The sequence below is a fragment of the Columba livia genome, chromosome 15 (assembly GCF_036013475.1).
Source record: "Columba livia isolate bColLiv1 breed racing homer chromosome 15, bColLiv1.pat.W.v2, whole genome shotgun sequence".
Classification (NCBI taxonomy): domain Eukaryota; kingdom Metazoa; phylum Chordata; class Aves; order Columbiformes; family Columbidae; genus Columba; species Columba livia.
This window is the reverse complement of record NC_088616.1, coordinates 2,611,469-2,639,302: the sequence shown is the minus strand read 5'-3', so window position 1 is coordinate 2,639,302 and position 27,834 is coordinate 2,611,469. Positions and strand designations below refer to the sequence as shown.

General features: G+C 45.0%; 1 protein-coding gene and 2 long non-coding RNA genes across 5 annotated transcripts in view; 2 read left to right on the top strand and 1 right to left on the bottom strand.

Moving 5' to 3' along the window:
• Positions 1–13,873, top strand: part of LOC135575490 (uncharacterized) — a 267,532-nt gene extending 253,659 nt beyond the window's left edge. The window contains exon 3 of the long non-coding RNA XR_010466313.1: positions 11,410–13,873. This is a non-coding gene — a long non-coding RNA (uncharacterized LOC135575490). The remainder of the gene's footprint in view (positions 1–11,409) is intronic.
• On the bottom strand, positions 273–25,671 carry LOC110363246 (uncharacterized). The gene is made up of 5 exons (XR_010466312.1): positions 25,533–25,671; positions 20,818–20,997; positions 6,740–6,943; positions 4,012–5,967; positions 273–2,686 (listed from the first exon to the last, which is right to left on the bottom strand). It is a non-coding gene; the product is annotated as an uncharacterized LOC110363246 (long non-coding RNA).
• XYLT1 (xylosyltransferase 1) overlaps positions 17,710–27,834 on the top strand; it is a 208,627-nt gene continuing 198,502 nt past the window's right edge. Inside the window, exons 1-2 of one of the 3 annotated variants that reach the window (XM_065030707.1) lie at positions 17,710–17,847; positions 20,967–21,011. Coding sequence is in view for 2 of the 3 variants with exons in the window: in XM_065030704.1 (XP_064886776.1) it covers positions 25,628–25,858 (231 nt within the window). In the remaining variant the exon portion in view is untranslated. Of the gene's footprint in view, positions 17,848–20,966; positions 21,012–25,302; positions 25,859–27,834 lie in introns of those variants that run through there. The other 2 variants (XM_065030704.1, XM_065030705.1) reach the window with 2 other exon arrangements.

Sequence of the window (27,834 nt, the reverse complement as noted above, 5' to 3'; positions counted from 1 at the left end):
CTGTGCTGTAGAGTGGCTGGGACACGCAGAACATCGCAAGTCAACATTCAGTAGCTTAAATAGTCCTTTGGTGTTATTGTAAATGGCAGACTTGAGTCTGAGCGTGATTCTCCCCCAGCGTGTCCCGGACACCCACAGGTGCGGTTCAGGGTGCTCGCAGTGCACGTGGCTTTGCTAACGAACCTGCATTAACCACCGGCCCGGGGGCAGCCCTGGAGCGGGACCTACGGGATCAGTTACACAGCCCTGGAATTTAAAACAGCAGCACGAGGAAGAAAAAAATAATCCAGTGCAAATAGTCTGACTGGGGAAAAGGAAAATAATTGTATTTTATAATTAAGCTACAAAGCAGGGTGACAGACTTCATAAACTCAGGCCTGTTTCCCCAGACAAGCCAATTAATGTACATGGTTGGAATGATACGTGTTTAACAAGCAGCATGAAAAATAGTGTGTTTCAAGTTGGGAAACTCGCACTCAAAGCCTTTAACATGCACAGTCAGCTAGATACAAAATGCCAACAAATCTATCTTAACAAGCTTTTAAAATGTATTTGGAGTAATGAGGAGAAAATATAGGAAGACTTATAAACACACATGAAAGTAATTTCAGCAGTTATATATTGCATAGCACAGTGAAAGCATTTTAGTTACTGAGCAGCAGTAAAATGTGTTGACTGTTTAATTTGTACACAGTTTTATTTTATCGCATTTTAAAAGTTGCCTTTTGGCAGAGAGAATACATAAGGATGTAGACTTATCATAAGGCAGATGAGTGACGAGAGAGCTCAAGTTATCTTGGAGGTTAGAACTGTTGTGGGGAATAACGCTCCCGAGGCTCTGGGATGGACGTGGCCATGGCTGTGTTATGTTAACTCGAGTTATGGATCCCACCGGCAAAGTCATCCTGGGGTTCCTTGTGTTTCATTTGTGTTTCGGGTTGGATCGCAGCCTCCGCTGGGACAGCCAGCTTTTCGTTCCGTGGACTTCAAATGGGGCCTTGAATGAGAAACTGTCCTTTTACAAATGTGCTGTAATCAGAACAGGCTCCTCGTTGCTGTTTGTGACATGACTGTGACTTCCTGCATGTTCTTGTTTATCTGACAACCACACAGGAGTCCCGGCATCTTGCTGAGGTCTAGAAACTTCATTACCGATAATTTTCCAGTCTTCAAGCATAGCTCAGTTTAAAAATCATGCACTCTGAATAATATATAATAGTTCTTCACCTTAGCCAAGAACTTTGGGTTCCACCCTTCCGAGAGCCAAGTGCTTTTGAGCCGTAGGAGCAGTGGTCAGCGAGACAATAACCAATTTGCACAGAATGGTGTATGAAGCCGTGTGGCGGGGGTTGCGTAGAGCCCGACCAGCTGTTTCATGAGTGTCACGAGCAGCAGCATCGTCTGTAATAACTAAAGAGCAATGTCAGTGGGCAAGGGCAGAGCTTACCCTTCAATAGCTGAGCGTGGTGCTGTCTCTGGGTGCTGCAGGGTTGGCTGTGATGGTTGTTCCTGCCCTGGCAATGCCCCAGGAGAGCAGAGCATGCGATGGGAAGGGGGCTGCAAGATGCAAGGAGTCCCGGGCGAGCTCCGCGCTGTCGAGCCCATGAAAGACTCTATTGAGCTGTGTTGCTGCTGCTGAGCTGGCGGCTGGGGAAAAGCTCTGCTGTGCTGAAGATTAATAAGAGCTCTCAAAATAGCAGTCCAAAATTTACCTCTCTTTGCGGTTTGGTGCAATATCATGTGAATCAGTGGTGGTTAAGGCTGTTTCCATCTATTTTTTATTTTCCCCTCTGTCAGATGAAAGACCAGCGCCCCACCCTCCTTAAGCAATGAAGTTTCACCAGCAGTTCCTTGCTGCGTGTGGATGGACCGACCGCGTTCCCCGAGCAGACAGCCCGTTTCCAGCCATCTCTAGGCCAAGTTCTACCGTAGCATCTGGTTGTCATCACATAAAAGTGAATAGACCTGCTTTTCCATCTCTCTCACATGTTGATATAGCCCAGCTCAGCCCAGTACATGGAGAGGGACTCTTTGCAGAGGCATCAGACCAGAAAAGTGCCCCTTTCTATCACACCCCGTTCCTCCTGAGGTTAACCTGCTGCTGCAGCCGCCAGCCCACTGCGGACCCCATAGAAACCACTCGGTATTGTTGCTGCTGAGAATCACTGTTTGAAGGGGGCAGAAAGCAGCTTTTCCTGAGCATTGCAGAGGAGGAGTGCTGCACCCTGCTCGCCCACCACCTGGGTGCTCAGAGGCCTCCAGCAGCACAGGGACCTTAGTGCCACGTTCTGCCTCGCTCGACTTTGCTGCCGAACTGGGATGTAAGAGAAGTACCAAACCGAACTGCTTCAGCCTCCGTCTATTCCCCTTTAAGCTCTAATCTCGTAAAACAGCCCTGCACGTGTTCAGTGCTTGGTGTGACCTGCACCTCGCTGAAGATCTGGGAGTTCAGCCAGGTGCAGGGGACACCAGCACGGCGGGGAGCACGGGCACAGCTGCTGCCTTGGAGCCAGATTCAATAAATACCCTTGCTGGGCTTTGGGCTGTTCCTCTGCCCAGCACTGGTGTCTCCTTGCGCTCCTCTTTGAACCACAAGGTCCCAGCCCAAGGACGGTGGCTCCGCTTCAGGGCACACGGCAGCCTCGGGTGTCACCTGTCAGCCTTGGTGACAGTCCCTCCGTGCAACCTGAAGAAAAGGAAAACCCATCACTGTTTCAGTTTTAAGTTGGTGGTTTCATTTCTCTGACTTTCTACAGGTTTAATTTATCTCTGCATTCGGAATTCCTCATGCAAATTATCACTGACTCTGTTTAACTCTGCGTAACTGGTTGGTACTTGTATATGCAAGATTAGTGATCAACTATATTAATATTATTGACCCCTGTTTGCCTTGTAGTGTTATCTATTTTTTCCCAGGTGAATGCAATTAGTGTAATTAATTATCAAAAAGCTATGTTCCTTTTATTCTGAACACTGTAACAATTACACACTGAGATCAGCACAAAATCCTGAATACATAATTCATCATTTTGTGCTTTCCCCACAGAATCCATGGGAGACTTGCTAGAAAACAGACACAAGTAGTTGATACATAATGTATTTAAAGACCTATAAAAGTTTCATCCTGGCGGGTTCACTGGGAATAGGATGGTTTGAATTTAACTTTTAATTGTATAGCTGAGAAATGAAATTCAGATAAAGGGCTGGTTACCGTAACTGGCACCAGACCAAACAAAGTGTTGGACCCAGCTGTCCACAGCCTCGAATACATGAATAACTTTGTGCTCTTGGGTTGTTTAATTGGATTCTGTGGGACTGTGAATTTGAGTAAACTTAGTCATGCATGGGTGTTTTTTCAGGATCAGGCTGTTGCAACTACTTTGCTGAACAGAGGAAACAGCTAGGGCTGTGATGTACTTGGGGCACAGGAGGGTGGATATTAAGCGTGAATACGGCCCTTTTACCCCAGGTAAAAAGCTTTTTGATATGTTTGGATTAAAAACGAGGTGCATGCTGCAATAGTTGTGGGTTTAATTTTCCCTTCCCAAAGGCACCGAGGAGCAGACCAGGGAAGAAAATGCAACTAGAGTCAGTTCCCAGGGCGGTTTCTCCACCTTTCCCCTTTACCAAGAACACTGAAGTGCTCTGGGCAGGAATGCAAAACATCTTGATTTTTCCGTTTTTGTCTGGGGTGATTTGGATAATTGGCTTTACTGCGGTGTATCAAAGCTTTTCTGCTGGTAAAACAGGCATGGAAACAAATGTTTTTTGAGTTGGTTTTGTTTGGTTTGTTTTTTCATTGCTGTGACAGCCGAGGATGAGAGTGCACAACCGTGAGATCTTGTGAAGGACAATGTTTCCCTAAATTACTATTCTGAAATGTGGGGTTAAATTACAAAAAAAAAAAAAAAAAAAAAAAGGGGGAGAAAAGGATCTGTTTGTCAGCTTTGGCCACCCCTCCCCGAATTAGTTTATTAAACTGAGTGGCTCAGAACAGTCAAGCCAGCTCACCAGGTGCTTTCGGAAGGTTCAAACGTGCCCGTGTCCGGGCTGGTTCCCCCTTGGCTCCTTCCTTTTCGCTTCCCTCGCAGGTTTGGGGAGCAGAATGAGCCTGAATACCAGCGACCGGTGCCTGGTTCTGGGTGAAGCGCCGGCACAGGCTGGGGGCGCATTCCTGAGAGGTGTCGGAGCCTCGGGGTCTCCCCGAGCCCCCCCGGTTCCCCCTGGTCCCCGCGTTGTCCCCCCCGGGTCCCCCCGGTCCCCGCGTCGCCCCCGAAGCCGATGCTGCGGCGCCACCTGGCGGCGCGAGGCCGGAGGCTCCGGCGGGTTTTGGGGCTTTTGGGGCTCCGGCGGGTTTTGGGGCTCTGGCGGGTTTTTTCCAGCAGCCAGGAATCCGTGTTCAAGGGAGGAAAGTGCCTCGCTGACTGTTTTAATAGCTTTCCAAGAGATTTTCCCAGAAGTTTTCCTAGAGTGGCGCTGGACTGATGCTGAGCTCAGCTTTCCACGGCAGGTTTTACTGGCTTGAGATGGAAAATGGGTGTTAAAAAGGAGAAGGTGGGAAAGTAGGAAAAAGTAAAGAAAACACCCCAAATTCTGGCAGGTGGGAATACAATCAGCTGAACCGCTCCTGGCTGGAGAGCCCTGAAATACTGAGGGCTGCAGGAGACTTCTGAAATGGTATTGCCAAAGAGTCTGAGAAATATATTCCATATTGCCCCTTAGTTTTAATTGGCAGGGATGAATAAACTGAATTCTATTGGTAGAAATACGCAAGAGACTTTTGTATGTAATTCTCCTCTCTCATTGTGGTACTTCTATATATATATCTGTATTTAGCACATTTATTTGAATGTGTGCTGGGCAGTTGAAAATATCTGCACGTATCTCTGATAGAAGCCTGACACAAATTAGGCCAGAGGATTTCAAGGTTTCATTAAATCTCTGCCTTTCTTGCCAACTGAGAAACTGTGAACCATGCAGTCCAGCTTTCTAATAGCCATAAACATGTCTTGGGGCACAGAGGATGATTCCAGGTCCATCAACTGTGCATGTGGCCATAATGATTCTAACTTTTCTCTTTGTCAGACTCTGAATTGAGTAACAAGCCGGTTTGTCTTTAACTCTTCCTTCTGATGATCAAAAACACCAGCGCATGAAGGTGAAGCTGCTTGCCCTGAATGAAGAGGGTTTGCTCTCTGGCTGTCGTGCAAGAATAACTCCAGCATATCTGGAGATACCATGTCTCTCCTCTTTCAGTTGTATCCCTTGGAAGTTGCTCATTTGCTGAACTAAGGTTGAGAGATGACATAGGCTTCCTTTGGTGGTTTTCAGTGGGGTTTACATGAGAGAAGATGATGTTCTCCACCCTCACATACTTTCATTTCTGCTTCTCATCGAGGGCTTTCCTCAGCCTTTCGCCATTCTGAGAATTGTTTTCTCCTCATTGAGGAAAGGCCGTTGTCTGTGCCAGCTGCCGCGGTGCCCGCAGTGACAGTCACCACAGCAACTCACGTTCTGGCTGCATCTCTCAAAACAGGTTAGCTAGTTAGCAGAAGCGTTAACAGAGCCATTCCTTATAAATTACGAGCATGATTTATGAATTATAGTTCACATTTGGTGCTCAGCATGCTGCTTAAGAACACTTGTCACATGTGGTACTCTTCCGTTTTCCAGAAAGAACTACAGGATGTTTACGGAGGAGAAGGAAGTATTTTGACGTTCCCGTGGCACAAACTGGAACAGCTCCGCTGTTCAGTGATGTTTAGTCTGGGTGTCATCCAGCATTGCTCAAGGGATAATTTTACCCAATTTTTAATGCATTTCTTCCTTCAGATCTGTTGTTGTTGTCGTTCTTGTTGGTTTGTGTGTTGTTCGCCATCACTCCCATTTCAAGTGAGTTCTTGATGCTCAGCTCCGTGACTTCACTTTGTTCTCAGTCCATATGTTGTAGGGCAGCCCAATGATATTCTGGTTTTGGGGAAAACAAACAGGTTTTAGGCTTTTCATTTATTTTTTTTTTAAGCAGGCAGGAAATGAGAGCTTTAAAATCTGTGTTAATTCACCACATTGACAGAATGATATTGGGGATGAAAGAACTTTAGCAAGCACAGAAGAAAAATTGTGAAGAGCAAATTCAGAAGAAAAGGTGGGGTTTTTTGTAGGAAACTTGTGATCAGAGAAGGTGATTATGGTCTGAAATTGGGTATTTGTTGAAAATGGTTCACCCAGTTTGAGAGACCTTACATCCACAGGCTCTAATGCTGTGGATTTTTAGCAAGATCTTGTGAAATAAGATGTTATTGCTCATACTGAGTAAAGCTGTGCTAACTTCCTGGTTTGGGTAGGTGACTTGTAATTCAGCAGAATTTATAAATTCCAGAAAACTGGATTCATTTTTGTTTGTTTAGTATATCCTATTTCAGATGCATCAGATATGTACTACCTTCTCTTTTTAGTTCAAGGATTACTTGGTGTACAAATCAGGATTTTGATGACGCAAGAATACAGAGGAAATCTTAAAACTGCAATTGAATGCCGGTCTCTAATTAGCCCACGGGAATTAGAGGTGACGTGACTGTCGTGATGAGTGTCTTGCGCTGTGACTGGGTCTGTGAGCACTCTGACATTTTTGGCACCTTTATGCCCCATTAATATCTACTTTTGACCACCTCCCCAGTTATTTCACTAAAGCGCCCCCAGTTCCTACAGACAGGGCTGTACCCAGAGCACAAGGTCTCACCTCAATCCACCGGCCTCAGTACACGGATTCCCATATCACATGCATTGATTTTTGCGGCACTGGCTATGGGAACAGCGTTCTGCTCTCCGTGTCCCGTACCCTTGACTGATCACCCTTAGTGTTTGGCTGCAAGCCGGGATGTATCTCTGCTGCGAACTTCAGCTTTATGTTCATTTCGAGCTTGCAGGTCTGAGGAGTTTCAGCCTGAAATACAACAGTGACTTATTAGCGGCTCAAAAAGGAGGTTTGGCAAGAAAATACGTAGGAAGCTGAACAGTTGCTGGCTCAGGTGCATCTGTTGTGTGTCCAGCCACACTGGGCTGTATTTCACTTCTACAGTCCTGTTGGCCTCAGCAAGAATCATGACAGTATTAATATTAATAGTATAAACGAGTGTCTTCTGGCCTGACATCACCCTTAGCAAAGCAAAAAAAGACAAGTTTTTACTGACTTGTATTGCTCTGCACACTTGAGTACTGAATTAAAGCTGCTTCTAGTGCTTTCTGTCAGTCTTCTGGTCTTCAGATATTTTGCCTGGAATCCTGTTCTCCTCTGCGTGTAACAGGCTGAATTTATTTAGAAGCAAATATGTGCCAGAAGAATACAAGACATAAACCAGAAAAATGTAGAATCACAGTGAAATCTGAAGGAAATGATCCTGTAAACGAAGAATTTGGCATCAAACTTCTAATTCGAGGAAGGTGTAAGAGTGGAAGGGTCATCTGGCTGTTAACCACAGGTCCTTCTAGACACATGTCTGGACAAGTCCAGAAAACTAATGTTACTTGTTATCTGAAGGTCAAGAGTGCAATAGCAGGGGAAACAGGACATATTACATCAAATCTAAATGTTTTGGAGGTAGTTATGGTTTTTGTATATGGAGTATAAATATACAGGAATAGAATTCTTGGAAGGGGAGAACTGGCTTGCTCTGGGAGTTCGCAGTTCGTGTTCTCAGTTCCTACAAACTGGCCACCCATCCATCTCAGTGCTTGGTGCCACACTCTTAACTTGTCCTGCCTCGTCAGCATTTTAGTAGTATTTATTTCTGTCACACCAATTTTAATAGTTGTAAATTCAAGCATATGAACTGATTCTTCATAATTAAAGTAGGACATATCAATAAAATGATAAGCTGTCTAGAACAAGCTTTTTCCTATGTTCCTAGATTTTAAAAAATAATCACAGGGACCGTTCTTAAAATAATCTTTCATCTTGCACAGAAATGAATTAATTACATCTTGGACCTTTTAGGCGGATTTTTCTTTCCTGAACCTGCCTTGATTTGACCCTAAGACTGTAGATGATGAAGATTATTCCCTAAGAGCCCTCGGTGCGAGGTTCCACGGGCCGTTCCGACCCCTGCCAACCTTTCCCACATTAGCCGTGCTACACAACCTCTGCTCCCTTTCTGCTCAGTCGGGAACAGGGATCTTCATTCTCTTTTCATTTGAATAAACATTTTCAACCTTTGGAGTCTTTGAGCAGAAGGGGTGTTCCTCCCGCCCTGCTCCCCCAACCTCCCCTTTTATTGTTCCTTTGGTTTGGTGTTTTGTTAACACCTTTCAGTTCCCTGTCTGTGGAGTCTGGTGCTGGATGTATCACAGTGTTCTGACAGTGGCTTATTACTCTTTAAATGCTTGAGGCACATCAGGGTCATGTAAAACTGTTCATTTGGGCAGGAGGAAGGTGGCCCGTGCCCACAAGACTTGTGCAGTTTCTGTGTCTACCATATTTGTCTGAGCTCCTATTGTACCTTTACCAATGTTACATTTTCTTGCAGAGGGAGACTATACTACAATAGTTCATCTTCTCTGTGCTTGTGCTGGCTCTCCGGGGGAATTTGGTCTTTTTAGTATGCAGTTCAAACACTGTCTGAAAAGGCGTCATGGTTTGGATAATCATTTTTCAAACAAATTTAAGACACTGATTTCCTTGGGATGAAGATCAAGTACTGTTCCATCCAAGATGCACCAAAAGGGCAACTTGCTTGAGTTAAGTTCACTGAAACAGAAGTGACAGAAGATCAATTTGTTTTCTAACTTCATGTCATATTTGAGAATCAAATAAGCAATTACATGAGAGTAAATTGGATTTATTTCAATATCAGGTTTTTCAGTCCACTTGTTTTATTTGATTGAGATAAAATAGCCCTTCATTTTACAGTAAACATGCTCAAATATGATATTTCTTCCTTGGCTTCTTCAGAGCTTGTATTTCCTCAGCCTTAAATTGAAAATATTAGCAATACATAACATGTCACTGACTGACTTAACACCAGGAGCCTTCCCTGTATTTAATATTCTAATATTCTAATATTCTAATATTCTAATATTCTAATATTCTAATATTCTAATATTCTAATGCTGTGATGAAGTCCCAAATCTCTCTTTGCGACCTGCACACTGGTGCCAGTGTATTCATGTCCGCTCCTTCCGGCATTTGCATTGACTAAATCCCAAATTTGAATGTAAAAATAGGACCTCACACGTAACGTGTTTGCTTAATCCACGGGTGCAACCATGGGTAAATATAGGCCAAAATTATATAACCCCTAAAGGGTACAATGTTATCTTTTGATTTTCCAGTACTTCCCAGACTTTTCCAAATGTTCAGATGCCTCCAAATAATCCAACCTGTCCTACTTGAAGGAAGCAGATTGCAGCTGTCTCCTCCTTTCTGTTGTTCATCAAAGAGCTTTTACTCCTGCTTGAGATTAATGGTGACAGAACAGCTTCCTTCCCCTGTTTTCACCCACAATATATTTTGCAAAATCAGACTCTTCCAGTTCCATATGTTTTCTGATTCTGAATTAATTCCCGTAGTGGGGAGGCAAAGATTTTGTCTTAGTTCATCTTTTACGCAGAATTATTTTGGAACACACTCTATTACAAATTACTGCTGTATAAAAAAGCACATTCTTTATCTAGAATTGTAACGCCCCTCTAGGCCAAACAGAATTTCGGTGAAATATGTGAAGCTCTTTGCCAAATCCCTGAGCCACTGCAAGTTACTCTGTTCTGTATAAATCAAACTTGTGCATTTATAATAAACATTAAAGAAACTCCAAACATGACAATTAAGGTTTTACCAGCATGAAAATTATAGCCCAACCATAATAACTGAAGTTCTGACAGCAGTGAAAATGAAATTTGGCCGCCAAAAGCTGTATTTAGCTGTTCACTCTAATCACAGTGAACACCAGGACTCTGCAGGGAATTCGCCCTCTCAGGCCAGAAGGAGCCGCGGTGCAACGTGCCCAGAACAGCCAGGTACCCACATCAGAACAATTGCCAGCCAAAGGCATCATCTCGGTCAATTAAAGGCTAAATTAGTCCCCTAAATGAGCTACTCAAAGGCCGAGGCTAAAGCTTAGTCCTGCATTATCTTGTACGGCCCTGCCCAACTTGCACATTGGGTGCTCCGGCCTCAGAAACACTGAATTCACATCTCCTTTTTGTGATCTATCGATAGATAGATAATGCTCTTCGCAAACGTTTCTCAAGCCTTCTTATTGGAATCGTTTCTTTAGATCCTTTCAGTAAAATCATACCAGCCAGCACTGGGCCCTTGTGGCCAGGAAGCCAATGGTACCTGGGGTGGGTTAGAAGGGGGTGGTCAGTAGGTCAGAGAGGTTCTCCTGCCCCTCTGCTCTGCCCTGGGGAGACCACACCTGGAATATTGTGTCCAGTTGTGGCCCCTCAGTTCCAGCAGGACAGGGAACTGCTGGAGAGAGTCCAGCGCAGCCACCAAGATGCTGAAGGGAGTGGAGCATCTCCCGTGTGAGGAAAGGCTGAGGGAGCTGGGGCTCTGGAGCTGGACAAGAGGAGACTGAGGGGGGACTCATTCCTGGGGATCAATATGGAAAGGGGGAGTGTCAGGAGGATGGAGCCAGGCTCTTCTGGGTGACAACCAGTGACAGGACAAGGGGCAATGGGTGCAAACTGGAACACAGGAGGTTCCACTGAAAGATGAGAAGAAACTTGTTCCCGGTGAGGGTGGCAGAGCCTGGCCCAGGCTGCCCAGGGAGGTTGTGGAGTCTCCTTCTGTGCAGACATTCCAACCCGCCTGGACACCTTCCTGTGTAACCTCATCTGGGTGTTCCTGCTCCATGGGGGGATTGCACTGGATGAGCTTTCCAGGGCCCTTCCAACCCCTGACATTCTGGGGTTCTGTGATACCATTTATTAATATATATGTCTATGAAAGTATTTTTCTAGCATCCTGCAATTTGCAGACAGAAAACATTGAGTTCATCCACATTTCCCTGTGGAATTAGCAAGGCTCCTGTCCCTTTGGCTCCCTGCTAGCTTATTCTGTAGAATCATAGAATGCTGGGTGGGAAGGGATTCTGAAAGTCCATTTTGCCCTCAGGGAAAATCAGAAACGCTGAAGCCATTCCTGACAGCTTATTTGTCCAACCTGTTCTTGTGGAGACTTCACAGCCTCCCCAGATGATCTTACCGGTGCTTAGAAAGTTTTGCTAATGTCTTTGTAAATCTTCTTTTGTTGCAGTGTTCTTGTCCTGTCTCCCTTTGCACTCTGAGAACAGTTTATTGCCTTTCTCTTTGCAACAATCATGGATATTTGAGGCCATTAGCCTATTTACTAATATTTTGTCCAAGTTGTATAACATATACTTTCATTTATCTTTTCTTTTTGCTTTATAGGACATGCAGTCAGGCTGCTTCATAGAATTTACCATCTCCAGTGTTACTCCACACTGTGTAAAGGACTTGGATAAAGAGTTTGCCCATCGGCTTTTAGCGAGAGCTGGTATAAATCTGCATCAGCCCAGGAACAGGCCAAGGATAAAGTTCTTATTGTTCTACCCTCCTGGGTGCCTCATGGCTTCAGTCGGGAAGTAATTTGCTTTGGTTTATATGCTGTTAGCACGTTCCTTCCCAGATGGAGGGCCTGAGTTATTATGGCTTCTTTGTCGGTGGCAGCAGAAGGAATTAAATCGCAATGTTTTGCCCAGATCTGGTGATGGTGGGGAAGAGAGGAACAGAGATTAACTGGACTTTGGAGACAGCTCCTCGGTGTGCTGGCACAGGCAGCTCTGTGTTCAGAGAGCGAAGGAACTGTATGCGCTGAACAAGAGACTTGTCTGGAGACTTACCCTCATTATTCCTTTTCTTGGCAGTATCTAGTGTTATTTAGCAAATGCAAGTTTAGTTCCATTCGAAGCTGTGGGTCTGTCTCTTGAGCACAGAGACAGGTCAGGGTCTTTGGGGGGGTCTTGACTTCATCCCTGCCCAAAGATCACTTGAGAAGCTGGAGCTGCCCACCTGAGCACATTGTCTCTCATCCGTGTTGCCTTAGTCCTAACACTTTTCTTTTTTGACTTCTCACCTTTCTTATATCTTCAGCAATATCTCAAAATTCAATCAGCTGAACTATTCGTCTATAAAAAAGAAAAGCCATTTTGAGATGTTCAAAGCTACTTTGTCAACTTGAAATGCTTTCAGTATGTATTCATAGGTACTAAGTGCAAATATATTATGCGATTCTCTTTTCTAATTATTTATGGCCCTTCTGTGATATTGCATGTCAGTTTAAATTTGCACCACTGCTGAAGTTATCTGGCAGTGAATTATAATTCTGATATGCAGTTACAGTGGTGTAAACAATAGTATAATAGATGGGTATGTTTCCTGAGACTCTATAAAGAGCACAGGGCTTCTTCCTCCAAAGGTGTTTGATAGTTCCCATGATACCTGTGCTTTTGTTGTCGGGTCTCGCTTATTTTGCCTGGTCAATCATGCTCACTTCCTTAGTTTAGTGTTAAGCTTTCCCTAAATACCTTAAACTAAACCAGCAGACCCTGTTATCCCTGCAGGAATTATAGTCGTATAAATAGTAATGGGGATTTACACCTCAGTTCAGCTTCACTTTTCCTTGCGTCTTAAAACTTACTGTGCATCTGCTGAATAACATGAACTTATTCTATATGTGCTCTTAACCTATGATAAACTTCACCTCGGTCATGCAGTAATAAAAACGAAATATACCAGGCACTGTAACTGTTTCCAAATGAATCCCCATTTATTGTTTGTAAGGAGATGACTTTGCTATTTGAACAGACACATTGAATTTGAAAATTGGAGTTGGGAGAGAGAGATGGAAAGCAGCATGTAAACCTGCTGTTGTGATTATACTACCCACAGTAAAAATGGATTAAGGACCTGTTCCTGAGTTGATGGTAGTGATTGTGATTCATAGCAACTTTCAAATCTATCTGATGTCTAGTTTCATTATGTTTCATTTTTAGTGAAACATTTTGTTTATAATGACATGCATGCCAAATAAATAAATCCTAATCCAAGCTAGTGATGATAAAGGAAACATGAAAGAAAAACAACAAATTTGATGGAAATGCAGTATCATGAATTTCACCTATATTTGATCTGCACGTATCTGTTACCTCTTGCACTTCTATCTTTGGAATGCTTCCTCTGCATTTCAGAGCTCACGTGGTAGAATGATTCATTTTGTCATCATCAGAGCAGGTAGCACTTGAGGCTGCTTAAGCAGCGCAGTGATGACAGTCGCTTGGGTGGCACAACCGTTCTGAAGGTCATTCTGACACCTCGAACACTTGGTTCTGTACCACGTGAAACTGAGGAAATCCCCGCGGTCATTCAGCAGCTTATTTGGCCGTTTAAATCACCCAAATTACTCCTTCTGGCTAAAAGGTGCCTACATTTCTATTTCATGTAGCATGTTAGCACTGCTTATGCAGCAAAGTTTACACCATCCTCTTCAACGAGACTTAAATTGGATACACGCATTCAACATCCATAGAAATTCAACGGTATCTGGACACCAGATTCACTTGTGCACCTTTAAATACTTTGGCCTGAATTAGCAATAAACTGTACAATACTATTTAATCAACTAGTGGTTCTCCATCTAGTCTTTCTTTTCCTAATCTCTTTTTCTCTGTGTGAAACAAATGGAATTAATATCAATAGCCTTCTTAATCAGTTAATCTAGCTAGCTTTTGTGCTATGAATATAAGCCTGGCTTTCAAGCAGCTCCTTCTTTATGTTTTGCTTAGGGTCCTAATACTTGTGCTTAACATCTCTGGATTAACAAGTAAAACCAAGCCTATTGTGATACTCCTCTGGATCTATGTCTGCTACAACTTTTCCTTGTGGCAAAGACAGTTCATAGGGTTTCAGAGGCACAGAGAGCAATGAAATAATTTAATGGGTACTCAGCTGCATTTCTCTGGAAGAACGCTTGGCTTTTCTCCACAGCATTAGCAAATTTGCTAGTTTGGAGTGCGGGGAGGCAAGGGAGGTGCTAGCAGGCCCCAGAGGACATAAGAAAAATAAGTTGGACATGAGACCCAGAAATAATGAAGGCTCAGAGCTTGCCACAGTACTGGTTTTAGGGAATTGCTCACAAGCCAAGACACTAGAAATAGGCAGCAGTCTTTTGCAAAGGAAGGGTTAGAAACTTGACGCCGATGTGCAGTTAAGAACAGATGCCCCCGGAGTCAGACGCGATGTAGGTACAGAGCAGGCATCCACTGCAACACCAAGCAAGCGCTGGTGTAAGTGAGGAGCAAGCACAGCCACGTCCCGAGGTACACGCTGCTGTACGAGCAGAATCGGGCATCATTTCTACATGCTGTGGGATTTATTTGCTGCTCAGGATTTACAGTCATCTCTGAGAATTGCTTCTTGCAGCCACAAAACCAAGTACATCCTACACTGAAGCACAGCAATAACAAGATTTGAATGTCATTAGGGGCTGCTCCTACACATCTTGTATTAAAGCAGCTAAGTGTTTAACCCATGAATAGAGCTTCTATTATCTTTGCTTTTGAAACCTCAGTATAGATCACTTAACCACTCTGCAAGAAATCCCATGAGAGACCAACAACAGCAGGGAACAAAGTCAGGCAAAAAGGATTGTATCTGCTAGAGCTTTTTAAACACATCTTTCATATGAGCAAAGAGCCAACTTGAATATTACTCCTAATATAGATTAACCCAAGACAGATTTCTGCAGAGCACGAGGCTGTAAGAGAATTTGGCCAGATCGCTTTTCGCTGAAAAGCTCTGCCAATTATGTGCAGCACAAGGGAGAGACTAATGCTTGAAATGCATAATGTGCCTCCCCCTTTACAACGCGGGGCTTTAAAAAATATTACAGATACTACCTGCATTTTCTGTCTGTGCTCCAGTAAATCCAGGTCTGAGGTAGGAATCTCTTCATCTAACAAAATGAGCTACCAAAATTGTAGGTTCAGTTTCCAGGCAAGAATGTGGCCGTTTGAGAAGATTCAGTGTTGTATAGGGTCAGCAACAGTCTGCTCAATCACGGTGTGAACCTGGAGGACTGCGGTTGAACAGGTATTAATAATAGAAGTGTGAGATCTACCTGTATATAGTGGATTGAGAAGAAACCTAGAGCCTCTCTGCTGGCTAACAAGCAAATCACCTTATTCCTTTAATAAATTTTATGAATAGTAACTGATCATTAACAAATGTATAGTACCCTGGGTTTTTACGTATGTAACAGATGTTATATTGACATTATGTCAAACAAATATCTTTGTTTGGTCACAGATAAGTTATGTGCTAAAACTGGTGGAAAGTCTGGTTTTTCCCTCTGCCCTTAACCCTGTGACTTGACAGGACTGGCTTGAAGAGCCTCCTTCCGAAGGGAGATGGGGTGAGACTGCAGCCTCATCCTTGCCATTCCTCTGAGATTGCAAACATCATTGTGATGGTGGAATTTAAGTGCAAAGTGAGGTGAAGAGATTAAGGCTATTATATGCAATCAACCTATGCTACCAGCCAGCTGCAATCTGCATGAGTGCATTTGCAAGGATGTTCTAGCATTAATTTTACAAAGTAAAGGTAGGGCTGTATATTCAAACAAGTGGGCTTGCACGTGCATGCATAAAATCTGTGTTACGAGCTGGCTGAATCCTGCTTCCCAGAGCAGCAACGGTGCTGGAGAGCAGATCTGGGATGGGACGGTGCTGTGGACCTGCCTGCGTATCCGAGCATTTGCAAAGCACGCTGCGTGATCTGATTATGGACTAGAGTGGCTCTCGGTCTGGTGTCATGGCGGCACCTGGGTACAAATACACCTCTCTAATGAAGCGTGAAGATGTTTAATGTTAGCCAAATGAATCGTAGAAGCTCATTTCCCAATCAAAAGCTTAGCAGGCCAGTCCTAAGCAAGGAGAAACGGGGATGCTGACAACTCCTCCCTATTCTGCTCCTCTGAGGTTTTCTTTCCCGGGTCTGCAATGGAGGAGAAACGCCTCTCTCCTCTGATAAATCAAACAAGCTTCTGTTGAGCCGGGCGGTTTGTTTCCCAGTTCAATCACAGGCAAAGCTCATCCAGAGACAACAAGGTGTTGCGTGTGAATTCTCAGGAAAAACACCTCATGCCTACTAGTGAACAGCAACCTGAAAAACGTTTCTGAATGTGCAGGTAGGAGAACAACTTAAAAATGCAAACAATTCATTTACAAATACATTAAGAAAATAAAGAGCCTAAGAAATCACTGTTAATCAGTGGTTACATTCAATTTCAAGCCAAGTTTAGTTTCTGAATATTTTAAAAATTCCATAAGGCCTCAAAGTCAGCAAAGCTCATAGGTACATGCTTTATTTGAAGCCCTTACATATGCCACCAAATTCAATGGGATCATACATGTCACTAAGTGCTTTTCTGGGTCGAGATCTAATTCTGTGAATTTACAGGAATTTCCAGGTGCTTATTTAGATCATAAGAGATCTGAAACATTTTATCGTAATAGTTCTTCGGGAAAAGAAAAACTTAATGCAAAACTTTGCTTTTGCTGGTCATCAGGAAAGGTGTGTCCCACTAGTACATGAAATTGCAATGACGTATTAGAAGCCATTCTAGGGCAAAAGAGAGCCACATATTTTAATAGTCACTCTGCTGAGAATGTAGATTGTATTGAATTGGATCGTTTATGTGTTGACAAAATTTACTAGATGGTCCAGAATTAATCAGAATTAAAATTCGTCATAACATTTTGTTTGATCTTAAAGGTGCCTTGCACATTAGATACAAATAACTTGCAATATGAACTTTCTGAAAATTTTATTTCACACTGTAATTTAGTGTCAAAGACTTGGAGACAACAGGAGTATATTTGAATTGTTTTACGAGCACAGAGTAATCACTGTGGGGTCTACCTACCTGTTTTCCCTTCACTGAATATTATTTAGTTTATTTTCTAAATCTTCTCTGTCTTTATAAGAGAGATAGCACTTATTAATGTCACCCCTGGGGCAAACTGTTGCAATTTAAGTTCCAGCCCCTGCTCTGTACTCTGTGAGCTAAGGTGTTTTACCCATGGCATCTACAGGGCATTTCAAAAAGATGGACCCAACATGTTACAATCACACAAAAATGTACAAATGGTTTAATGAGTTATCAAGTTTTGGTGACCTTTTAATAAGTGGTCTATGTTCCCTCCACCTGCTGTACAGACTGTAAGAGTGTCATTCCTGGGTGGTTCGTGGTTGCAGAGATATGGTGATTTCAAATTGGGTCCAGCTTTTTGAAACACCCTGGATTTGTCTATTCAGAAAGGCCTATACATGTACATGCCTGAATTTTGCGCATATAAACGTTTAGAAATTTGAGTAATTCTGCAATAGAGCACGTGCACTAGGCACCTATGGTGGGTTACGGGGACGTGTGTTGGGTTCTTACACGAAAAGCGGGTGTCTCCTGCACGTCACGTCACTGCCAGAACAGTTCTCCTTGTGGCAAACACCTCCTGGTCATTCAGAGCAGAATGTTCTCCAGACAAACAGGTTGTCAGGCATGTGCCATATGCACAACTTAAAGTAAGTGGAACGAACCAGTAATTTCTGCACTGAGTTGTCACATCAAGAAGCTGTACTACCCAAAAAGCAGAACTGCAGTTCTGTAAGTATCTCCATCTTTTACCAGACAGACCTGAGAAGGAAGCAGAAGCAGCATGACTTGGTGCCTGGTGTATAATCTCCCTTAGTGAGACCACAGAGAGCAAGAAAGCCATGACCTGCAGTGACCCTTGCTGAAAAGTCAGCGCATCAATCGTGCTCTTCCATGAGGTACGTATCAGTTTTCAAAACTGATAGAGCTACGATGATGGGTGCCAAACCACACCTTTTCCTTACAGGTGGTTACAACAGCATGTTTTGTGCCATGGTGTAGCTCAGCCATCTCCATACATCCATCATATGTGCAGCTGCAGGCATGGAAACCAGCACGCAAATCACTGATTCCGCGTGTGTGTGAGCGGTCACTACTCAGGAGGCAGCGCTCAGCACGCTCAGCAGCGCGGCTCTGGAGGTCGCAGGCAGCTGCTGGGGTTTGTACCATGGTGCTGATGTGGATGGATTGGTTTGCCAGCTCTTTTTCCTCCCAGTCCTTAAGGACATCAAAGCAGAACTCATTATGAAGCCAAAACCATACACATGTAGATCATTTCAAGATACTTCTGCTGTCTGCTACTGCAGAACTGCTGTTGGTTAGCTCACCAGGATTTTCCTCTGGCTCCGGAGGGCTTCAAGAACCTGCCTTCTTGTCTTGCAAGGATGGGAACTTGATTCCTAAAGGAGTATGTTTACTAGATTTTCAATGAATCTTGCATCTTTTGGTCCTATTTATGGAGGTCTTTTGTTGTGATGGAATACCTAGGGCATAGATAAAAATTGGTGCTTGAACCATTAAAAATCAGAGTAATTCTCAGAGAGTAATTCTCAGAGTCTATAAAGGAGGGACCATCTTCTCTGATTCAATAACAAGTGTTTGTAATTTGTTACCAGTTCTATGGATTCAAAAGCTGTTAAGATGAGAAATCATCCAGTGTATGATTCAGTCATCTTTGCTGTACATGGACCTTTCTCTTCCAAAGACTGTATTTCTTTTAAGGCACATCAACTATCTTGTCTGAATACTTCTTTTTCTTGTAGCACCTAAATCATAGCCAAGCAGGTTTTTGCACCCATTTTTGTTAATGCTTCTCTAAATACAGCAAGATTAATGATAGTTAGCAAGTTTGTTTGCTTAAATTTGTATAATTGTCTTTGGTTTATAATATCCTTGCTAAGCCTGTGGTGCTGAGAGGCCAGTTTCTCCCAGGTAAGCTGAAGCTCGTCTCTGCTAACGCGGCTGCTGGGAACTGCAGCGGGAAATGCAGGCGCCCTATTCCCTTCCTCTCTCCCAAAACCCGGCACCTCGTTCCAAGGGTTTGGAGATTTTATGCAGAAGTTCATCAAAATTTCACTGTCACGCATGGGCATATGGCACCAGCTCCACCCAGCACAATGTTTTCTGTGGGGTCAAGGGACACGAGTGCGTCAGTGGCAGGAAAATGATCAGCCGAAGCTGCAAACACTGCATCTGACACAATATCCTCAACAATCTTCCCTGCCACAAGAAGTTGTATTAAATCAATTACCACAAAACGGCCCTGTTTGCAAAGAACAGCCACACTATTTCGTGAGATAGTTTTTACAGCAAGCTTTCATACAGCTGAGTGTGCATCAGAAGCTGAAGAATAGAACTTTGTCACTAAAATACTGTATTTTCCAGTGTTAGGCAAAATGAAAGAGTATTGAAATCTCCTTTAAAAAGCTTGTTTCCTTTCTAATTATCATTTTGCAGCAAGTGATAGCGATGTCTCAATAAAAGTTTAGACACATGGAAAATACTGCAGGTGGCCAGTGGAAGAAACCTTTACACATCTCTATTTTGCACTGGTGCGTCATTGTAATAAATGCAGTCTAAAAGCCTCTCAAGGTTTGAAAAACTGGCTAATCGTGTAAACACAACCTACAGTGTCACTCTTCATATAAAAGTCTCTTTCTTTTTTCTTCTCCTCCCCTTCTTTTTTGGGTACCACCCATCATTTTCTATCAAGTGGGAAGAGAAGAAAAAGCAAGACACAGAAGCCAAAGAAACCAGTTCCTTCTGCATCTAAACGGTGCGCTATTTGCAACAGTCAGTGGCAGGTTCTAACTGAGATAATCCAAAGTAGGTCACCTTCATGAGTCTTCTCTGCTGCCCAACTTAGTATCTCAGAAGGATAATAATATGATTTTTAGTTAATGAGAGAACATGAGAAAAAAAGAGCTGCAGGAAGCTGTGAACTGCAATATCTCCTTCCCGAAGACAGAACGCCACATGGCAAGAACAGATGGGTAATCCTTCCGTGATTATCTCCGACCACTGGCTGAAAGAAAAAGCTGTCACAACACTGAGGGCTGTATATGAAGTACATATACATGACATTTCCCCTCATTGGTAGTAAAAGGTTATATATGCTAAGAGATTACAAAGAAAAAGAGATGCTTTGATGGGATGAAGGGAATCATTCTTCCATTTTCCTTCAGTTCCTAAGTGGAGCGTATGCCAAGGTCTCGAGCTAAATTTATCTCTCAGAAGATGTGATATATATTCCAAGTACATATTACACACATTTTATATAAATTGAACACAGAAAACTACCTGCTTTTATTGTCTTTGACTATACTGACCCAGAAATGAAAAATAAGGATTATTCAAGTTGCTAATTTATAAATACTGTTACCAGAATGAAATGTTGGTACTAAACAGTTGGGGTTTGCATATACATTGACAGCAGAGATTGCATTTGAAAACTGTTAAGCAGCAAAGTGGAAGAAGACTGGATTAAGAACGGCTTGCTGTAATCTCAGTTTTTACAAAACCACCACAACTAAAGGCGTTTCTTGCACACAATGGTCACATCTCCATTGACTTGTGTTATGACAATGTATGCTAAGAGAGAATCTGGCTCTTGGAACTCACTTTGAGATATAAAATAGATATAAAATGAGTACGTGACAAGGAATCTTGGGCCTTTGTTTATGAAGAGATGGAACAGTGAATAATTGTGGTAAAGTATAAGGTTCATAGAAGAAAGTTCATAGAAGGTTCATAGAAGAAGGTTCATAGAAGGTTCATAGAAAAAGGTTCATAGAAACCATAAAATGACTGAATTTGAGAATGTAGAGTAAGGCAATGACAATGCTATGGTTCGAAAAAAATCAAGGTACCTTTAACATATAGCAAGATCCAGTGTTTAAAAACAAAAAGGCACAAGTTGGGAGCTTGTTGCAGAGCAGACACTGAACTGCAGTCTGAGATGGTGAAGTTCTTATCAGCCTCTTGAACAGTAATTCCCTTCTCTGTTTCGCTCTTTCAGATTTGACGTGTAGACCGGTGAGAGTGCCAGCCTGCCGGGGAAAAGGTATGTGTCTTCATACGTACAACACTTCACTAAAACGATGAGGGGTGGCATGTTATTCCTGCTAGTGGTAGAAGGAAAAGAAAGAAAAAGAATTTGCCACTTCAGGGGAGAAACCCAAATGTCAGGAAGATACCTCTGCTGCTGCTGCCCATTACTCATAAAACATGGCTTGCGCTGGTGGCCTCTTTTCAATCTTTTCTGTTCCTAAGACACATTCCTTAGGAGTTACGATTTTTTGAAATCATAGGAATACACACAAATTCGCTAATTGTTCTAGATTCTTCACAGATTTTAAGGTTCAGTATATTAGAGATACCTATAGACAAATCAGTTCATTCCCAGACACGCCTTTTTCCCCTTCACCCTGGTAACGTATATCTGAAATCTACGTTTTGATGTGGTAGGGACATGGCTGCTTTTAAGAAAAATGCAGATCTTCCCTCTGAAATAACTTAGTCCTTCCCTGATTACAGAATGTGCTTCTAAACCGCCTGTGAGTCAGCCTGTGAGCTGGAGTTCAGATAAGCCTGCAGTGTTTGTTCACCAGATGGACTGCAAGCTTTGCAAAGCAGAGGAAAGGATAGAGCTTATTAACGTTGCTCTAAACTTCACTTATTTCTTCGTACAAAGTCTGGTTACTTGAGTCAATTTTAGACTATGTCTACACTGTAGGGAGGAGGAAATATGTTTTTATGACAGGGTAGGTAAATGTGGCAAAGTAGATCAGAGTAAAAATTTCACTGGAAAGGATTTTGGTTCTTTTTTTACATCATTCCAAGTAGCCAAGATTGATTCCCACCTCCTCTCAAACAGGCCCAGGCTGAATTTACATACCTATGCAGAGGTAAAAAATATTTAAGCCAATTATCTGTTAGGGATTTTAGAGCAAATTAGCCAATTCACAGTAGTTATCCTTGCTTAAAACACCATCTCTTCGACAGTTAAGTGCAGCCATTCTAAAACTTGTCTATTAAGAATAAAACCTGTTTTTTCTCTTATCTACTTCATGCTAGATACTGTCTCACGTAACATGGGCAACATCAAGAGTTTTTAGAGTGCTAAACCTCTCAAATGTCCTCCACGTAGCCAGATATTTTCTGATGCAACACAGCTCACTCGAGCTGCCGTTACTCATGAATGTGATAATTAGAAAAGTCCATTTTATGGTTTTTAACTCTTATGTAATTTCTGATTGTAGTTTGTTCTCAGGATTTGTACAGTTCAGCTTTTGAGTTTTTGTGATTTTCTTTCATCTTCAAATTCTCATGAAGTTCAGCCTTGCCCTTTTTACTTTCCAGTGTGAATCAGCACAGGAAAGAAAAAATAGTTAAATTATCCTCCATCTTCGTTCTGCTTGGCTGTTTTCTTTAGCAACAGAAGGTGTTGTGAGCAGTTAGCAGGCATTGGTCATAGCACAGGTTTAAAAATGGATGTTATACCTACTGCACTCTCCAGATTTTACATAAGCTGTACAAATAGAAGGAAAGGAGGATGTTGTCAGAGTGAGCCCGCTCCTCTCCCCACTCCGCTTTTTGCTCAGCACACAAGTGTCTCATGCTGAGGCTCCCATCCCACTTTACACTGAGGACTCAGATCTTTATTGCCTATAAATTACTGTGGTTTGGATACAAATCTTCTCTCCAGACATGCTTTCAGTAGGACACATGTGAGACTGAGCATGCAATGTCATTCCTCACTGCCTTATCAGTCAGAGTAATTATATACAGAGATTAGGAGAATCCCCAGACGTTTTCCGGTATAAAAATTGCTCCTGAAAATCTAGAGGTAATTTTCCAATGGGTCATAAATATTTTAAGAAGCATGGATCACAATTTGGTCATAATTACTGCTTTGCTCCTTTTAGAGAGAGCAGTGTTGCCTTGTGCTAAAACATTGCCTGCTTCAATGTTGTTTTAATGTCTTTTGGCCATTTTAGGGCATCAGTTTGAATGTGTGTCCCATCCCACAATGAGATACGCAGGATCGGAATCAGGCCCTGCGGTCTGTGGCTCTCTTGGTGATTTGGCCTGTTCAAAGTCTATTTTTCCTGTCTCCATGAGCACCTCCTGCCCTCTAAAAACCCGAGGGAAGGCTGCATGGGGCACTCAATCCCAAGTGGAAAACACTTTTATCTAGTATTTGTCAGATTTGCTTGGCTGTATTTATAACGCCCAATTATTTGATAGTTTGGAATAAAAATGATCCATCAACTTCCCGAGCTGTGCAGACACGGTCAGCTTATTCAAGAACACTTGAACACATTCAACATTATCTGGTTTTGTTTTGTTTTGTTCAGGTGGCTCACTTCATTGTACTTGTTTCATTGTTCTTTGGATCAGAAACTAAAGTACTTCAAATGCAAACAAAATCATGCTGGTCTCTGCAAATCCTAATTGGCTGTCATTTACAAAAAGCAACTGCCCTTATCAGAAGATATTATTTTTCACCTTTGGATTTGGTTTGTAAAGTGGAATTAGGCTTACAAAAAGAGGCGCTGTGCAGGCAGATTAAAAAAGCTCCCTACTTCACTACTATCATCAGATAATGAGATCTTTCAGATTAGAAAGCCAATACTAGCTTGGGAGAGAAAGGCAGCTGAAGCCATCCACTAGGTACACTTTTTTAGCTACGGGGCATTTAATGGGTGTCACCTCGTGCCTGTGCCTGGCACTTGCAGGCCGTACAGGGCTGGGGATTTGTGCCATTTTTGCCCGTGAAGTTGTTTGCACGCGTTTGTGCCGGCATCGTGCACAGGGATGGCTGTTCGTCAGGTGGAAGAAAATACTGTGTCTGTACAGGTGTGTTTGGAGCAGCCGAACCATGGGGCATAGGCAGGGCCCATGGGACCAGTACTATTCAATATATTAATCAATGACTTGGATGAGGGAATAGAGTGACTGTCAGCAAGTTTGCTGATGACACCAAGCTGGGAGGAGTGGCTGACACTGGAAGCTGTGCTGCCATCCAGAGACCTGGACAGGCTGGAGAGTTGAGCAGGGAAACATTGAATGAAATAGAACAAGGGCAAGTGTAGAGTCTTGAATCTGGGCAGGAACAACCCCAGGTTCCAGTGTAAGTTGGGGAATGACCTGTTAGAGAGCAGCGTAGGGGAAAGGGACCTGGGGGTCCTGGGGACAGCAGGGTGACCATGAGCCAGCACTGGGTGGGCCCTTGTGGCCAGGAAGGCCAATGGTACCTGGGGTGGGTTAGAAGGGGGTGGTCAGTAGGTCAGAGAGGTTCTCCTGCCCCTCTGCTCTGCCCTGGGGAGACCACACCTGGAATATTGTGTCCAGTTGTGGCCCCTCAGTTCCAGCAGGACAGGGAACTGCTGGAGAGAGTCCAGCGCAGCCACCAAGATGCTGAAGGGAGTGGAGCATCTCCCGTGTGAGGAAAGGCTGAGGGAGCTGGGGCTCTGGAGCTGGACAAGAGGAGACTGAGGGGGGACTCATTCCTGGGGATCAAGATGGAAAGGGGGAGTGTCAGGAGGATGGAGCCAGGCTCTTCTGGTGACAACCAGTGACAGGACAAGGGGCAATGGGTGCAAACTGGAACACAGGAGGTTCCACTTAAAGATGAGAAGAAAGTTCTTCCTGGTGAGGGTGGCAGAGCCTGGCTCAGGCTGCCCGGGGAGGTTGTGGAGTCTCCTTCTCTGCAGACATTCCAACCCGCCTGGACACCTTCCTGTGTAACCTCATCTGGGTGTTCCTGCTCCATGGGGGGATTGCACTGGATGAGCTTTCCAGGGCCCTTCAACCCCTGACACTCTGGGATTCTTTGTGATTCTGTAGCCCACACCCAACACCCACAGGTGCGGTTTGAGCAGTGCTGGAGTTTCCTGTCTAAGGTACAGGCTGGTCAATAACTATGCAGCAGGGCAATGAACGCAGAGTTGTTGATAACCTATAGAAGTTCGTTGATTTATCAACATTTCCTGTCATTAAGGAGCTAAAGCCCTGCCGTCTTTTTGCTGCGGCCATTTTTAACGCCACCAGCCGAAACGAAACAGCTTCATCTGGAACAGCTGCAGGTCGGTTCGGCGCGAAATGGGGCCAAATCGGTAACAGGAAAAAAAAAGAAAAGCCTCGTCAGCCGGCCGGGCGCGAGCCCGCGCTTTCCCGCCCGCCAGGTGCCGCCCGTCTCCCCAGGGCCGGTTCCCGCCGGCGGGCGCGGCCGCGTTCCCTCAGAAGATGGCAGTCGCCGCCCGCCCCGCCGCCGGCCGCCCCCTCCCCTCTCCCGCCCGCCGTGAGGCGCGGAGCCGCCCCGGCCCGGCCCCTTCCCCTCGCGCAGGGCCGGGGCTCGCCCGCCTGCCAGCGGCGGCAGCAGCTGCAGCCCCCGCTGCCGCTTCTCCTCCATCTCCAGCCCACCCCCCCCCACTCCTCCTTCCTCTTCCTCCGCCAACCCCACCCCTCGCCCCAGGCTGGCCCGGCTGGGGCTGCCGCGCTGCCAGGGCTCCCGCCGGCTTTCCCCGGCCCCACGCGCGGCGCACACCTCCTCCGCCCGCCGGCCCTCCCTCCTTCCCACCTCCGCCCTCCTCCTGCTGACGTCTGGCTCTGCCCGGCTGAAAACTCCGTGCGGCGGCGGATGCGGCGGCTCTCGGGAGCGCGGCGGCAGCGAAGATGGTGGCCGCTCCGTGCGCCCGGCGGCTGGCGCGGCGCTCCCGCTCGGCGCTGGTGGCGGCGCTCACCGTGCTGCTCCTGCAGACCCTCCTTGTCTGGAATTTCACCTCCCTCGACGCCGGCGAGGAGCAGCGCGGCGGCGCCGCCGGCCGCGAGAAGCGAGACCGCGGCGGAGAGCAGCGGGCGCACCCGCAGCGCCGCGGACCCGCCGCCCCGCACGGCAAGGCAATGGTAGGTGCGGGCGGGGGAGCGGCTGCGCCCCGGGCTCACGGCGCTTCTCGGCTGCCCGGGGGGCGCGGGGAAGTTGGGACGAGGGAGGCGCGGTCGCCCGAGTCCCGCCGCCCCGCGTGGGCGCCTCCCGCCGCCGCGCAGGTGCCGCGGTATCGGTGGGTCCCGCCGGGTCCCGCACCCCGGGCTCACAGCCGCGGTCCCGCTGCCGGCCCACGGCGGGAGCGCCCGGGGCTGCAGCGGCAGCAGATGCACCAGGATGCTCTCTCCTTCTCTCACCTCCTCTTCTTTCCTCTGTCCTCCTCTCCTTTCCTCTCCCCGCTGCCCCTTCGGCTCTGTCCGCAGCGGCCGTGTCAGTGTCCCCAACTTCCCCGGAGGGCCGCCTGCCCCGACACGGTCCCGAGGGGTTTTATTTCACTGCTACTTCATATTTTTTTCCACCTGGAAACCGCACAGGCGCTATTCTTTATTGCACAGCTCTATTGGGCCCAGTAGGTGACAGGCAATGAAATCTAATGCAATCATTTTATTAACGGCTAAAAACTCAAGGATACTGGAACTGTGCCCTCTCGCCCTATTATTTTATTTTGCAAACTCCCAAGTTTTAATTTAAATGACTCGGTCCTGGGACTGCAAGGGGTTGCAAAGCTGGCCCTATTGCCAGTTGTGTTTCAGGATTTTCTAATAGGCACGTGAAAATGCAAATGATCAGTGTTCTTAGTCAATTAACGCAAACCTCAGAAATAGGTGTTTGTGTTCAGCTCAAGAGATGCTCGGTTTTGGTTTAATTCTTTCAGCAGTAGCCTTATGTTAAATAAGTGTTACCTCTTAAACTGTGCATGCATTTTTTTCCTGGTTCTGTATTTCTGCTTACAACCTGAGAGAGAAAGCAAGAGCTTGGGGCTCAGAGATGACTTATAAATGATTGTGGGTGTTTCGGCCACAGAAAGGCTGCAGAGAAGTGTGCCCTGTGCACACGAGTGCTCTGTCACTGACATTTGGAGCAACTTTCTGAAAGGTGGTGTGTACCCATCCAGTGTGTGCAGGTTCTGCTGTGCTTTCTAGATGTGAATATTAAAATTCTTGCTTACTGAGCTAAATTTTTTTCTCTGCACATGATTTTATCTTGGTATTTGCTGGGTTCATAAATGTACCAATTCAGGCTCACTATTTTTCCTCCAGTACTCTGCCCTCCGCTTCTTTTTCTGTCTATCTAGTCTTTTTATTCTTTTGTCTGTCATTCTTCTCCAGCTTTTTGGTTCTTGGTCTCTCCAGTGTGGGCTATGGAAGGTGGGGGGTGCTGGTCTGGGGCAGATGGGGGGCTGGGATCGAACAGGCTGTGCCGGGGGCTCCAGCCTCGCTCACTGAGCTTTCTAGGAAATAATCCTCTTCTGTGGGCTCCGGGACAGGGTCGAAACCAGGAACGTTAGCGGTTGTCCTACAAACGTCCTGGCACAGCGTCCGGTTTGTGCCCGGTGCATTGGAACAAACGCTGAATTCAGGGCTGAGAGGTAATTGTTTCCGTGCTGGCAACACACGGATGTAGAATATGATTATTTTGAAGCTGGCAGTAATGAATCACGCCTTTGTGCATACAGATATGATCAAAGACCTAAAGATGGAGCACCGGGGTTCCGAATAGAAAACATGTTTTAAAACACATGCTGAGTGTACCTGTTTTCTCCTCGTTATCTGAGTAACTAGTGTGGATCACACTGGGCTGTGCCACAGGGTCTGACATTGGTATTAAAAAACCCCACAACACTCAAGATAAGTGACAGTGCGTTTGACAACGTGCTTTGTCAAGAAGTGACTGGGCAATACTTCTTCAAGATGACTGGATGGTACTTGTGGCTTTGCAATGTCTGCACGCTGGGAAGTGGCCGCCATCCTTACAGATACTTTGTCAGAATGCAAAACCCCACTCTTAAGCATCTGCCTGTTGATGAAAATGCGTGCTTGGTGGAAAAGCAATAGGG